Genomic DNA, 14,875 nt, shown 5'->3' with positions numbered 1-14,875 from the left:
TTCTTGCTGCTCAAAAACACAATGGCAATTTAGCAAGCAATGGAGCGTTTTAATGCTGTAGTGAAAATGCATCATGCTACGCGAAAATGACTTCAGAGAGCGTTGCTTTATTTGGACAAATTAATGTCTCGTGTGCACTTGGCCGCCAACAAAGCCATGCACAATTGTAAGTCTAGAGCTCCAGGTTAGCAACTTGTGGAACAGATGACAACTGTTTTGAGACCTGTCCAAATGCTGGATACAAAATGAAAGAAGTTTACCATGCAAGTGTTTGTTTTTATTTCCATGTGAGTTTACGTTAAATGGAGGTAAGGCATATCTTTCAATGCAGATAAATCATTTGTTGAGTTTGGTGCTTTGTTTCTTGCCGTAGGGGGTTAGAGCCTTTTAAATTGCTAACAAAGAACAACAGATGGTGTGTAGCTCTTCCAACTAGAAATGGGCAATAAACCTTTATTTATGACACACATGAACGGCCTGGGAAAACACAGGCGTATCTCATCAGTAAAGTACAATGTTTGCTTTAATGCCAGACTCAGTGTCTATTTTTTCTTGCAAAATTTTCATGCACACCAATGTGTTAACAAGACCAACACAAATTTACAATCTAGTCATTTGGCAGACAAGTTTATCCAAATATCCAAAATGATTTCCCCTTTTATTTCCCCTTATGTAATAATGCCATAGAATCGGAAAGTAAATTATAGTGTGTGAGTGAAGCATCATTTAAACAAGTCTTTCCTCAGCTGTTTCATTTAATCTTATTTATCACTCCACTGGATTTATGTTAAAAGAGATGGCCACAAAATGCTTTATTTTATGTTATGGTGTACTCTGTGAGCAATTTTTGGACTGTGATTTTGTATTATGTTTAATATCAAAATCTCAATAAATGTTTGAAGAATTCTTATTGATGTGAAGTATTTTACCTGCAGTTCTATTCAGATTTTCTAGGAAAATCCATGTCATGATAGCTAGCCATAGATATCGATAACGATTTCCCGGACAAGGATTAGATTAAACCAGGACTAAGCCTTAGTTAAATTAGTTTAAGTTGTTTTAAAAATATACTTTACAAAAAAACATACTGTTTGCATCATGAGACAAAAAAATCGCACTGATATATTTTAAGATATATCAGTGAAAGACATTTTTGATCAAGACCCCTCTAACATTTAAATTAGTCTGGGACTAGTTTTTAGGCCTCTGCGGGAAACCACCCCCTTATTCGCCATATGCTAAATATAACAGTCCAATGAAAAGAAAATGACTTTCATTCAATTGAAAGATTTGCATTAAAATACTGTGTATTTTACATTATACACTACACAAAAGTTTTAACAAAATACAAACAAAAGATTTGTAACCGAATCAAAATGTTAAAGTAATATCTTTAAGATTTAATTCTATATGTGAGATAGAAAAAACTTAAACCGGAAGTGCTTCTGGGGCCCGATCTTCGCACGTCGCTTACTACAGGCAAGATCAACTGAAACATCCATCAATTCATTTAAATTCTACTTTTGGTCTAAAACAAAACAAAAAAATCTTATTTAAGAATAAAAATTAATTGATTTAATATTGATTTAATCAAACAATTGTTTATTGATTGTTTGATATGGATTTAATAAAACATGATTGCATTAAGGAACATTAATATTTAATCCTACCCAAAATCTAATAATAGAAGACACCAATAATTTCATTATTATCAATATTCATTAACTTATACATTACTTTCCATACATCCACAATTTCAGTTGATTGACATCTGATTTCACCTCTCGTTGAACAAAGCTTTTATTTTGACGTTTGGCGGCAGTGCTGCAGTGAGAACGCGTTTATCGCTTACTTTGTTCAGAAAGTAAAAAAGTTGTTGTGCAATGTATAGTACAGCGCGAAATCTGAAATTTGACTTAAGAAAGATTTGCAATTTTTTAAACAAATTCGCCACTGTGTGAAACCTGCTTACAAACATGTGCAAGAACAAGTCACGATTCACTAAAACGTAAGTACTACAATGTATTGAAAATATAAGAGAAAAGATAGGAACAGTTGAAAGCACACGTGCACAAAAACCACCAGTCTCTTTCTTTCCTTCTCTCATTCATCTCAACAAATTGACAAAGTGTTATGTTTCATCTTGGGATAATAGTTAAATACTTAAAATAATACATACACTGGGGGAAATTATTATTTCTATCCCCTGCTGATTTTGTAAGTTTGCCTGCTTATAAAGAAATGAAGTGTATAATTTATGGTACATTTATTTTAACTGACAGAGACAGAATATAATTTATTATATAAAGGTTATAAATTGGTTTGAATTTCAGTATTTGATCCCCGAGCAAAACATAACTTTGTACTTACTGGAGAAACCCTTGTTGGCAAGCACAGAGGTCAGACATTTCTGATAGTTGGTCACCTGGTTTGCACATGTGTCAGGATACATTTGAGTCCACTCCAGTGTAAATCTTTAAGGTTTCTTGACTGTCACTCAGCAAATTGGAGTTTTAGACTCCTTCACAGATTTTCAATAGAACTGGGGTCTAGAGACTGGCTAGGGCATGTAATGTGCTTCTCTTTAAGCCACTTTTTGGTTGTCTTGTTTTGGGTCTTTGATATGTTAAAGGAACATCCACGATCCATCTTCAGTGATCTAATTCAGGGGAGTGGGTTCTCGTCCAAGATTTTACGGTACATGGACCCGTCCCTTAGCCTCTCAATGCGTTGAAGTCATTCTGTTCCTGAGCAGAGTAAAAGCCCTAAAGCATAATATTTCCAATATTGTGCTTCTCTTTAGGGATGGTGTTCTTGGGGTCATAGTTACTCTTTCTCTCTCTCCAAAAACAGGAGTCAATTTTCTTCCCGTTTGACCACAGCACTTTCTCCAAAGCCTTTTCTGAACCATTTTGACGTTCATCGTTAAACTTCAGACGAGCCATGCGGGCCTTCTTGAGCAGGGGGACCTTACGGTTATTTCAGGGTTTCAATCTATTGTGGCATATGAGCAGCAGATGACGCAATTAGGAAATCCTCTGCAAGGCTAGACCGTATTATTTCGGTTTCATTCTTGGACTTTTGATGCTGGGTGCTTTGAAGAACAACTCCTTGTTTTAAAGGCCACGACCTTAGAAGGTTGCAGTCCCCGAATTGGGACACAGCTAGAAAGTGGGCGTTCCCCGCCTGCTCCCCCCCTCTTCACATGAAACCGGAATAATGAAGAGCGGATAAATACACACACTTGGGACCGGTTGCACCAGCAACTTACGCACTACAAATGTTTTTGGAGTTGCACCATTCAACCTAGTTGAAGCATAACGTTACGTATAAACTAAATATTTACGGAAGCCTCCCGTCAGGAGTAACTTTAGGAATAAAAAAGCAGACTCTGAACTGACGGAAAAAGCTCTTGTTTCACTCTGCATTCTTCAATGATTTACATACAAGACAAAGCTGACATTTACAGTCACTTATCTTTCAAAATAGAGAACATTTTGTGATGACACTACATTATTAGCAGCTCTAACAACAATCATTCCTACTGTATCTGCCTGTGTTGGGCAAATATTTTATTTATTTCTTTGGCGGTTAGCAGTAAAATTAAATTACCAAATACTAAATGTCATTTATTATGATTTTATTGGAATGTGTTAGTTTTAATCATCAGCATTGGTTTATTAATCTTGTTTAATTCGAAATATTTAATAAAATACCAATTATGTTATTAATGATTAGATATAATTTAGATATAAAAATATATTTTACCGTTATTATGTGAGGTTAAGTATAAATACGTTTTGAAATTCACAACATTTTATAACATAGTTACAAACTAGCTAGTAGTTACTAAGCCTCTAGTGTGAACTTCACGTTCACATTTAAGAAAGAACTTATAACGTTCACTTACACCTTTGTTTCAGCAATAACATTAACTAGCTGAAGTTGAAATGATAACAGATAACGTCACTTCCAAATAACAGGATAATAACAGAGTGCCAGGAACATCAACTTATTACTCTGTTTTGCCTCAGGAAATTGTCCCAATGACACCCACACATTTTCATCTCAGTTTAACATTAGTGACACTTAAGTACAAAACATCTACATTAACAGACAACGATTCATGTTCATTGTCTGCACATCAACTGATTTTGTTATTACCTTCAAAAACATATTCACAAGTGACTGGGTGCGTCTATGTTGATCCACGGACCGTTAACTTGAAGAGCGCGGCCTATTGGTGACTGGAAGAAGTTTTGTGTTTATTGCGCATGCGCGTGCCTGTGTGTGTAACCTAAAAGCTGTACATTCGTCAATACAAAAATGTCTTAGTTGAACTGTTAAGTTACAAGCAGCTGGATGCGAGGGCGTCATTACGGCTTCCCTACAACTTACAAAGGAATCAGGTATTCCTGGACACTGCAATGTTGCGCGGAATTGCATTTCCTTATTGTAAGCAGTCCTTTTGCTGAGTGTTTTGCCACCCTGGAGGGCACGCTCCGGCGCCATGAAGTTCAGTCTAAGTGTAGGGTTTAGAGATCATCATCAGGCTGCACATCCATCACAGGTCTCCTCTCTTTTTTGATGATGTGTGACGTGTAGCACATGCAACAGCACAGGCCCTGTCAGGTTCATTCCTTAGACTTTTTATATCCCGAAATCCTTAATTCCTATCAGTTGCCCAGAGGTCATTTCATGATCCTTTCCTGCCCAGAGCTACAGTGTATCAGGTTTGGGCCAGGGAATGGTGTCTTTAAACACAGTACCATCATAAATGTGACTGAAGATTGTTGACTCATGTAGATTCAGGTAATTTTGCTTCAGTGATGGTGATACTGGTGCACATTAGAATCAGAACCAGAAAGAGCTTTATTGCCAAGTATGTTTGCACATACAAGGAATTCGTTTTGGTGACAGGAGCATCCAGTACACAGAAACAGCAACAACAGTACACAGAGACCATAACACAATAGAATACAGTACACAGATGATTTAAATAAGGGCCTATGGGTATAAAAAATTAAGAAATACAATACAATAAACATAAGATAAATATATAGAGAGTTAAGCAATCTGTGTATGAAAATATGTACAAGTGAAAAATAAGAATAGACTTTTGTAGTACCAGGTATGACATACAATTTACAGAAAAATCTGTATAACAAATAGATAGTGTATTATCTGGAGGATATAATTCTTATTGCACGGAGTTATTAATTGCACGGTGGGTAAAAAACATTTAACTGTGCTAGAAGGCCTGAGGGAAGAAGCTGTTTTTGTGTCTGGTTGTTTTACATTTACATTTAGTCATGTAGCTGACGCTTTCATCCAAAGCGACTTACAGATGAGGAAACATTGGAAGCAATTATAACAACATTTTTGTGCAATTTTGGTGCTCACGGCTCTGTAGCGCAGACCAGACGGAAGCTTTGCGAAGAGATAATGGCTTGAATGTGTGAGGCTTTTCCTGGAACCTGAATGACTCCACTGCTGCCACAGTGCTGTTCATGATGGTGAGAGAGGGGAGTGCAGGGGTGTTTCTCCTGAAGTCCACATTCGCCTCCACTGTTTTAAGCATGTTCAGCTCCAAGTTGTTATGACTGCACCAGACTCAACACCATCCTGGATGTGGCCAATGAGTGTGGTTTCATCTGCGAACTTCAGAAATCTGACAGAAAGGTCCTGGGCAGTGCAGTCATTGGTGTGCAAGGAGAAGAGCAGTGGGGAGAGAACGCACCCCTGGGGGGCGCCAGTGCTGATTGTGCGGGTGCTGGATGTGAGTTTCCCCATTCTCACTAACTGTTGCCTGTCTGTCAGAAAGCTGGTGATCCAATGACAGATAGAGCCAGGAACAGATAGCTGGGTTAACTATGTTTGGAGCAGTGATGGGATGATGGTGTTGAAAGCGGAGCTGAAGTCCACAAACAGGTCAAACATCATCTAAGAGATTGAATCGGTCAGCTTCCTTATTGATTCGATTATTTTTGCTTTATACTATAACTAATATTAAAATGAATATTACCTGCAAATATTATCATTTCTTTTCAGAAAATAACCTGAGGCCTCAGAGGCATATGATGCAGTCTATGACATCAATCAAGACACAAACAATGCTCATTGACATGATCATGACTGCATTATCTTTAGTTCTCTTATACAATATATATTAAACCCGGTTTTCAAGAGACTGCAATACCACAAATGTGCAAATGGCAGGACAAACTGCATTTTTTATAAATTCCCTCCCTGCATTACACACACACACGCACGCACGCACGCACGCACGCATTTAATATGAAGATCCAAGAAACTAATATGGCCAATATCTCCTTCACGAGAAAAGAAGAATATTTTATTCATTTATTCCGGTCCTCGCCTAAATAAAAATAGTTCTAAATATATCATATTATATTCAAATACATTTAGTTCCAAAGGCAAAACATCGCATTAATTACTTTGCATGTTAAATTGGCAAATACTCTTTATTAATCCTGTACCTTGCGCAAATTGATTTTGTATGAAAGAAGCCGACTTGACTGCGTCATGGCCGAAATCTAATCCCGTTTACATGAAATAAACCTGCTCCATCCAAGGTCATGCGAAATCGTCAACAATCAAATCCAGCTAACTGAGTTAGAGAGGTATAAACCACGAGTGTTTACATCTTGCGATGTGGTTTATTCAAATAAATCGACTACTGAAGATCCTCTAACAATGTCTGTTCTCAAATACAATGTCGCCATCTGGTGGCATTATGTCTTTTCTACTTGGATTCGTAAATGCTTCTAATTTTGGGAAAGCAAGTCAACATATATTTACACATTTATCTAAAATAATAGATTTTTTTTCATCCTATCCATTACTATTTATTCATTTAACGGTATTTAGATAGGTCCAGTTTCTTTATACAAAACTTTTCTTATTAGTATTGTGAAGAAGGCAAAAAGGACAAGACGACTGCAGTGTTTTTCAAACAGAGTTTAACATTTAAGAACACAGACACAAAGTAGAAACTCATAAGAAAAAATGCAAGTAAGAAACTGTATAAGTGTTATAGTGATACTTACCCAAGTCGTTTTAAAGATATACTTTATAAAAAAACATTAGTGGTGTGCATCTTGAGACAGAAAAATGGCACTGATATATTTTAAGATATGCCAGTGCTAGTTGTTTTCCATCAAGACACCGCTTACATTTAAGTTAGTCTGAGACTAGGCTTCCCTTGTCCTGTAAACCGCCCCTTTATCACCTTTTTCTAAGTTAATAGGATTTATTCACAAATATATTTGAATCTTATTTCATACATATTAAAAACCTGTCGAGCACAAAAGGACGATGCGGAAAACAAATAAACAGGATGAAAATTTGTAGAATGCAGATGATGCATAATTAAATATTAAAACGTTTGTGAAATGTTCAAAATATGCAACTATTCTAAAATTTCAACCAATTTTCTTAATATAAGAAATGCTAGCTTCACTGATACTTTTCCATGTATCAACAATGAACTCACATGAACGGAAGTCGCACGTAAATCTCTGCATAAAAGCCATTTAAAATCATGGATACACTACAATCATTTTTACAAATAATAAAATGCACGTTCGCATTCCATTAGTGTTTAAAAATTAGATTAGATGTTATAAATTGCGGAAAAACTGAAGGGAAAGCTCATAACCAAGAAACATTGTAGCACTCATCGGAAATCCTCGGATGGCATTGACCGTCGCCCCGCGGAAAAAAACCTGCATTAGACACAAAAGTAAAAGAGAAAAAAACAAAAGCATGTAACCAATGTTAATTTTTTTTTCAATTTATTACAATAATAATTATTATTTTAAGCTTTGCAACTGCATAAAACTGAGTAACGGTGACATAAACATACTTGCATTCCCTCTGACTTGTAGCTTTCCATGATGCAGTGGAGAATGCCGTTGTATTTTCGGTGCTGAATGGCATCTGCCTGTAGTCGACTTTTCACTACATCGGTTGGTGTGGCTGTGACCCATGAGATGGATCCTGTGGAAAAGCATCAAAACCATGTAAGATCTCATGTAGTGGACAGAAATGCAGTATTTTGTGTCTCTACATTGTTCATCTCACTGCAAGGGTCATACTAAGGTTAAACCAAACCATCCCTAAAATGAATCAACAGAAAGCAAGCTTTTTTGGGGAAGTCCAGTTAAATATTGCAAAACCATTCCTCCATTGTCTGTCATTATGCTTGCTGACAAGTGATAAAGTCATACGGATCCTTTGAGTCACCTCCTGACATTTTACCCATGAGAAAACCTTTAAACTCGAATGAATAATGAGAAAAACAGATTAACGTGTGCAAACAAAACACAAAATAATAACACGACAAGTACATCTGGTTCTCATATACAGTAGGTCAGTGTCTATCACACCCATGCAAGAACAAAAAGTGTTTTTGAATCCGCTTTCAGTAGCTTTGTACTCCCACTGATATCTATGATAGTCTATTATTCTATGATGCAGATTGTGCTCCAAACTGGAAGGCACTCCCTTGATCTAGCTAGAGATCTTCTTTTAAGAACGAAATAATGGGATTTATCTAGGCTTGCCTAGTTAATGGCAACAAATCTTTGAAAATACCCAAAGACTGAAATATAATTATAGGCTGTTATATAACATATATGAATTATATAATTATATTCACTGAAAACATCATCCATCAGCGAACAATTATCAGTCCCTCAGACCTTGGTACACACTATCCTCACTTCAAACATTGAACTATCCTCTTTCGTCCCCCTGACTGACACTGAAGTCACCAGACTTCCCCCAGCCACCCCACCACCTGTCCTCTTGACCCAATCTCCTCCCATCTCCTCCAGGACATATCCAGCACACTTACACCTGCAAACACACACATCATCAACAACTCCCTGCTTACCGACACTTTTTTCATCCACATTCAAACAGGCCAGGTCAGGCCCCTACTTAAGAAACCTACATTGGACCCCTCTTCTACCGATAGTTACAGACTGGTCTCTACAGACAGGTGTCATCCTACCTATCCCAGAATTAACTACTGGATGACAAGCAGTCCGGCTACAAAACAAACCACTTCACTGAGACTGCACTACTATCGGTCACAGAAGCACTGCGACCAGCCAAGGCGGAATCTAAATCCTCAGTCCTGATTCTGCTAGACCCTGTCAATCAACAGAAACTGCGAGCAACCATTCCATCTCTAAGAATCTCAGACACTCCTCTACGCCGGTTCAAATCCTTCCTCTCCGATCGATACTTCAGAGTGTCATGGAGGGGCTCCCTGTTCACATGATGCTCACCACATGATCACTGGGGACCCTCAGGGATCGGTGCTTGAGCCGCTCCTTTCCTCCATCTACACGACATCCTTGGGACCCGTCATACGGGCACACGGCTTCTCGTATCACTGTTATGCTGACGACACCAAGATTTACATCTCATTTCACCCAGTTGATACCACTGTAGCAGCTCGCATTACTGCCTGCCAAGAAGGCATCTCAGCTTGGATGAAAGTGTATCACCTCCAGCTGAACCCGGCCAAGACTGATTTTCCGGCCCACCCCACAGTGCAAAACAATCTCACCATCTAACAATACACAATCACTCCTTCCAAAACAGCCAGGAAACTCGGAGTCATATTTGATGGACAGCTGTCCTTCAATGATCACATTGTAAAACAACGCGGCACAACTCCTTGTGGGCCTTGAAAATCTCAAGGTTGGACTACTGCAATCCTCTCCTTGCTGGTCTTCCTGCAAAGGCTATCAAATCACTCCAGCTGTTTCAGAATGCAGCAGCACGCCTCGTCTTCCAACACCCCAAAAGGGCTCATGTGACGCCCCTTTTCATCTGTCTCAACTGGCTGCCAGTTGAAGCCTGTATCAAATTCAAGTCACTAATGCTTGCTTACAGGACTATCACTGAACCGGCATACTTTCACACCCTCCTACACCCCTTCAAGAACCCTGCGTTCTCCAAACGAACAGTGTCTTGTATTGCCTTCTCATAAGGGCAGTAAGTAAATCGATTTCCTGCTCATTCTCCTTCACAACTCCTTCCTGGTGGAACATTCTTCCTATCTCAGTCCGGTCAACCACATCTCTTACAACATTAAAAAAAACACATAAAACCCATGTTTTCTGTGAATACTTGGCAGGTAAATGAAAAAAATAATTAACCCTCTCTTTCCTTCTCTCAACGGGTATTGTTCCTGCTTTTATTGAAACTAATAACTTGGTATTAGCACCTATTGCTCCTTTATGACATATCACTTTATTGCTCCCTGAACTCTCCGTAGATGCTTTGGATAAAAGCCACTGCTAAATGATTTAATGTAAAATCTTGAATCTGAGGGTGCAAAAAAAAAATTCAATATTGAGAAATTCACCATTAAAGTTGTCCATCAGAGGCGCTGTAGCAGGTCACTGCTAGGAAGAAACAGGTCTGTTTTAACGTTCTCTTTTGGCTTATCGCTCTAATGACGTTGTGGAAAGTACTGTAGATGAACCCATAAGCAGACATTCTAAAGCTTTACATAGATATCAAACTTGAGTGGGTAATTCCCAAAGAGCGTGTTATGTTTTTAGGTCGCTCTTGGCAAGAATAAGCGGTAATGTGAACCAGATCTCATTCGACAGATTTACCTGCTAAACCTCCTGCAAGCCATATGGAGAAGGGTGGGGGGGCGGCATTGCCATTAGGATTCAGCCAGTTACACAATAACGTGTAGGGAATGAAGTACAGGGTGTAGCCTGGTACGTCTCGAAATATCATGGCCCCCGCTCCTCTGTAGAGACCTTGAATACCTTCATTCTGCAGTATTGTGCTAATGCAGTGGATTGGCCCTCTGTACATAGGCTGGGCCTGAAGTACCACTGAACGAAGCGGCATGTTGCCATTGCCAGCAAGGTTAAAGTTTTCTGAAAACACACACAAAGGGAAAAAATTTCTGATCTTGATTTGTATCATTCTGCAGTTGTTCATTTACTTGGAAATGAGTCAGTTACATGAAACCATGGAGTCAGAAGCTTTCTACAATGATTACCTAGTTTTTTGAGTTTGTTTCTCAAACATAGCCCCAGGCTACTAAAAATCGGACTTTTTCTACATAAGAATTTGGGTTTACCTGTGAGGACATGCTGAGTTTGCATCTGTAGCCTAATTTTGACAAGGTCAACGGGGGCGCCCACCCCTACGGAAACCAGACCAGTCAACATGCTTGCTGCAGTCAGGTCAAGCATGCTGGGTGGGTGTCTACCATCGCCATAGCGATATCTACTGATCAGACGTTGCGTGTTACTGAAGCAACCAAACACCAGCGAGTTATACAGGGTGATGCTGGCCAGTGGAAAGGAAAGTCCTTTAAAAAATCCTGTAACCTGAGACAAGATGACAAATGTGATGTGTAAAGGTAATACCGTAGTGATGGGCTGGTGATGTTGGCAATGGGATATATAAACAAAGAGCGATGACGTTTGTCCGCTAAAATCTCAGCCAGCTCTGTAACATCTGGCGCATTGGAAACAATGGCGTTTTTCACTCGGTTGCTTTAAGATGCACATAGGATTACGACACGAGTCAAATGATCCAAACACTACGTCATACACCAACAACCAAAAAGGAGAAGCGCTTCAGGCTATCTGTTTTAAGCTACATTCACAAATATGAAAAAAGCCAAGTAAACATTTGCACTTACTCGAGGCATGATGACAAAGGCATATAGCAATGTCCAGCCATTGTCGCTGAAATGTTAAGTTTTTTTTACCTAACACACATCGTTGTCACTTGATGAAAAATGACCTCAGCGCAATGTAAGCGGAAGTGGCTTTGCTGGCTGAGATTATCACGGAAGTACGTCAGCGGCCTGTATGCATATACCCCATTACTATATTGCATGTGTAGAAATAAAAAAAAGATAACGAATTTATACAAACAGCACAAATCACGTGATGAAGTCTTACAGTTTCCTTTTTGTAGATTGTTGCAATACAGTGGAGAGTATTCTTGTATCTTTTGCCGGCTTGTAAACGTGTCTGTAAAAGACAAGAAGTCATTTAGCATGCATTCTCCGGACCAAAACAGGAATACAAATGTGGATGCTTCCTTTATTAAATTTACAAGAAACAATCACAAGTTCATCGCCATACCTTTACTGTGTCAAGAGGATGTCCTACAACCACACTGGATGCTCCTGTAACAAATACAAATTGTGTACATGTTCAATATGTTACAACTGTGTAGGTAACTTTTCATTTCACATGATGATGATGATTTCAACGTTGCACAGTTCTCTATCCGTTTGCCCTTGCAAAACATGATTCATTTGAACCATGAAGGAGGAACACCATCGTTATAAACATTTCATGGTTTTAGCACAGACAGGTTAGGTGGGGGCCCCTTCACAAAATGCATTTTCTGTCAACGAGTAACACGTTTCGTTAAAACCGAGAATGGTTTCCATCAGTTCTCAATGTAGATTAACAGCACAATAAAACACAATAGGGTAGCCGCCCAAAAGTTTACAATGGATGTGATACATTTCATCAAACAGACACGTAAGCATTATTTTTAAACTTTGCAGACTCACATTGTTATTTTTATTAGACACGTAAAACATAAACAACGATAAAGACGCGCATGAGGATTCACATCTGTCTGTTCTTCACACTTTTATGATTCGCAGGTTTTTTTCTTTTCTCTGCAGTCGAGTGAAATGATCTCTCAAGCAAAATATTTTAAATCTAGCGGAGAAGCAGAAAAGTGTGCAAGTTGCTTATACATGCCTTGATGTAAATACACGCGACGTAAACAGATAAACAAGTTTACGAAACGATACATCATCTACAAAACACGAGCAAATGTATGAATCGCACAACGCCGTGTCACGAAATCGGGTACGTTTAAGGTCTTTGTAAACTTAAACACGTTTTTAACCTTTAACAAAACATGCAAAAGAAACAAAAACTCACCCCCAATCCATCCTGCAAAGAAATCATCCAGCTGAAAGACTGTCATTGTAGAGCAGACTGAATTCACATGTAAGTGCAGCCGGCATTGATGCTGGTCAAATGCTATCGCGAAGCCTTGACCTTCATTTAACAGCCGGTCAGATCAATAAAAGCAGAAGAAACTTCATCCAAACATTTCATCTGAAGCGGTCGGGTGAGAGTAGGGCGTTACGCATACACCAAAATAGTTCACCAATCACCATCCGTGAACCTAGTGAAACTGGTTTGCGTGCTGAGTTTCTCTATATGTTGAGGAATGATCGGAATGTGCTGGAAACATAAAGCCAACCAATTAATCAAATCTTTAAAGATACACCAATGAGCAGAATATTGTTATGGTCCATATAATGTATAGCTTGAGATGTAAAACAACATTTTGGAAACAACATTTGGAAAATTACCAGCAGAGCAACTATCATGAAGTCATGCACTGTAAAACATCATGTGATCAATAAGTCACGAAAACATGTTTTTAATTGAACTCATGGAAATGAGTTACAGTAAACAATTTCAGCTTGTTTTTTTGACTCGTCACTAGTCAATATTTAAAAAACACAAGTTGAACCACATTTAAGACAGCAAAACGTTTTGACAGTGAAGTTGTGTATTGTTTATAAGCTTTCTTATATATTGGCGTATCAACTGAGTTAGTTGTGGGATGTTATATATGACTTAAACAGTTAAAACTCTCCTTTATAAAGCAACACTTGTTTCAAAACGATGTTAGTTTCTCACGTTCACTGAAACTGGCTCATAGAAATGTAACATGTTTTTAAACATATTTTGAAAATGTTAAGTGATGTCCGCGCTCTAAAGATATGGAATTTGAAACCCTTTCTTGTTTAAACTGAAGCGACACTGACTTTATTGCGAAATACAGTGTTGACAATGCTGTCGAAAACATTTTGGCACAGGTTGTTAGTCGCTCTATGGTGTATGTTTATCCGTGAATGAACCAGACAAGATGAGAGATATAAAATTTGTACAGTTGGTACATTTATTGGAGGTGTTGCAAAACTTTAACTCGGCAGTGATGAACTGGATAGGCTACTGAATGTATTTTCCCAGGCTGTTGGAGCACACATACACTTTGAACGATTTGGATCACGAATAATTTAATATTCAAGTCAAGTCATAGGAAAGGCTGGATGCGTGAGGTAGAGACATGGGTGTTGACTTAGATGTGCTTAAAGTGCACAATGGACAGTCTGTCTCAGGGTTCTGGTGAGACAATACAATTACTAGTAAAAGAAAGTGAAAGAATCGCCTAAATAAGAAAGAGCGAGCACATGAAAAATCCCACCAAAAGACGAAATCAGTCACGACAATGTTGTCAAAATAATCTGCATGTACACAGAGCAGCGTAAACAAATAAAAAGTCTGTTTTTAGTTGAAAACATCATATAACAGCTTTTTATTTAGGCCGTTTGTGATCATTAACTCGCAGCGAGTAATAAAGTCATATCACATGGGTCATTTGTCCTTTATCATCTGGTCATGAGGCAATCCACTCATGTGTTGAAACAATCCTTTCTGATGGCTTTGAAATGCAAGTGTGCCGGACAAAAGGTCTTGAAGCAACTTAACCAGGCTGATTCCGGTCTTTGATGGGTATCTCACGAGCACAACTATTGTTGTGATAAGTAATCAATGATTTAACAAAACAACACAGCCGTCTTATCCCCGCATGCCGGATTGCTTACGAGGTACAGAGCGGTCCATCTGTTTATGCAAATAACTGACTAGGCACTACAAGAGATCCGCTGTGTATTTCCTGCAGACCTGACTACTGATGAGAATTTGCTTGGGTGTCAAGAAGAGGCTTGGCTGTGATTTCTGTCAAACGT

The 14,875-nt window shown here is 38.5% G+C and overlaps 1 protein-coding gene across 1 annotated transcript; it reads right to left on the bottom strand.

The window, feature by feature from the left end:
• Positions 1-6,932: 6,932 nt before the first annotated feature.
• slc25a48 (solute carrier family 25 member 48) lies at positions 6,933-13,298 on the bottom strand. Its single transcript, XM_079479483.1, has 7 exons — positions 12,990-13,298; positions 12,168-12,211; positions 11,982-12,053; positions 11,147-11,399; positions 10,665-10,940; positions 7,889-8,022; positions 6,933-7,748 (listed from the first exon to the last, which is right to left on the bottom strand). Exons 1-7 carry the CDS (start codon positions 13,033-13,035, stop codon positions 7,644-7,646), a joined length of 930 nt encoding a protein of 309 aa, XP_079335609.1. The 5' UTR covers positions 13,036-13,298; the 3' UTR covers positions 6,933-7,643.
• Between the last annotated feature and the right edge of the window lie 1,577 nt (positions 13,299-14,875).

Source organism: Barbatula barbatula (assembly GCF_947034865.1).
Source record: "Barbatula barbatula genome assembly, chromosome: 18".
NCBI lineage: Eukaryota > Metazoa > Chordata > Actinopteri > Cypriniformes > Nemacheilidae > Barbatula > Barbatula barbatula.
Note: the sequence above shows the minus strand (reverse complement) of the source record. Positions and strands in the feature narration are given on the sequence as shown.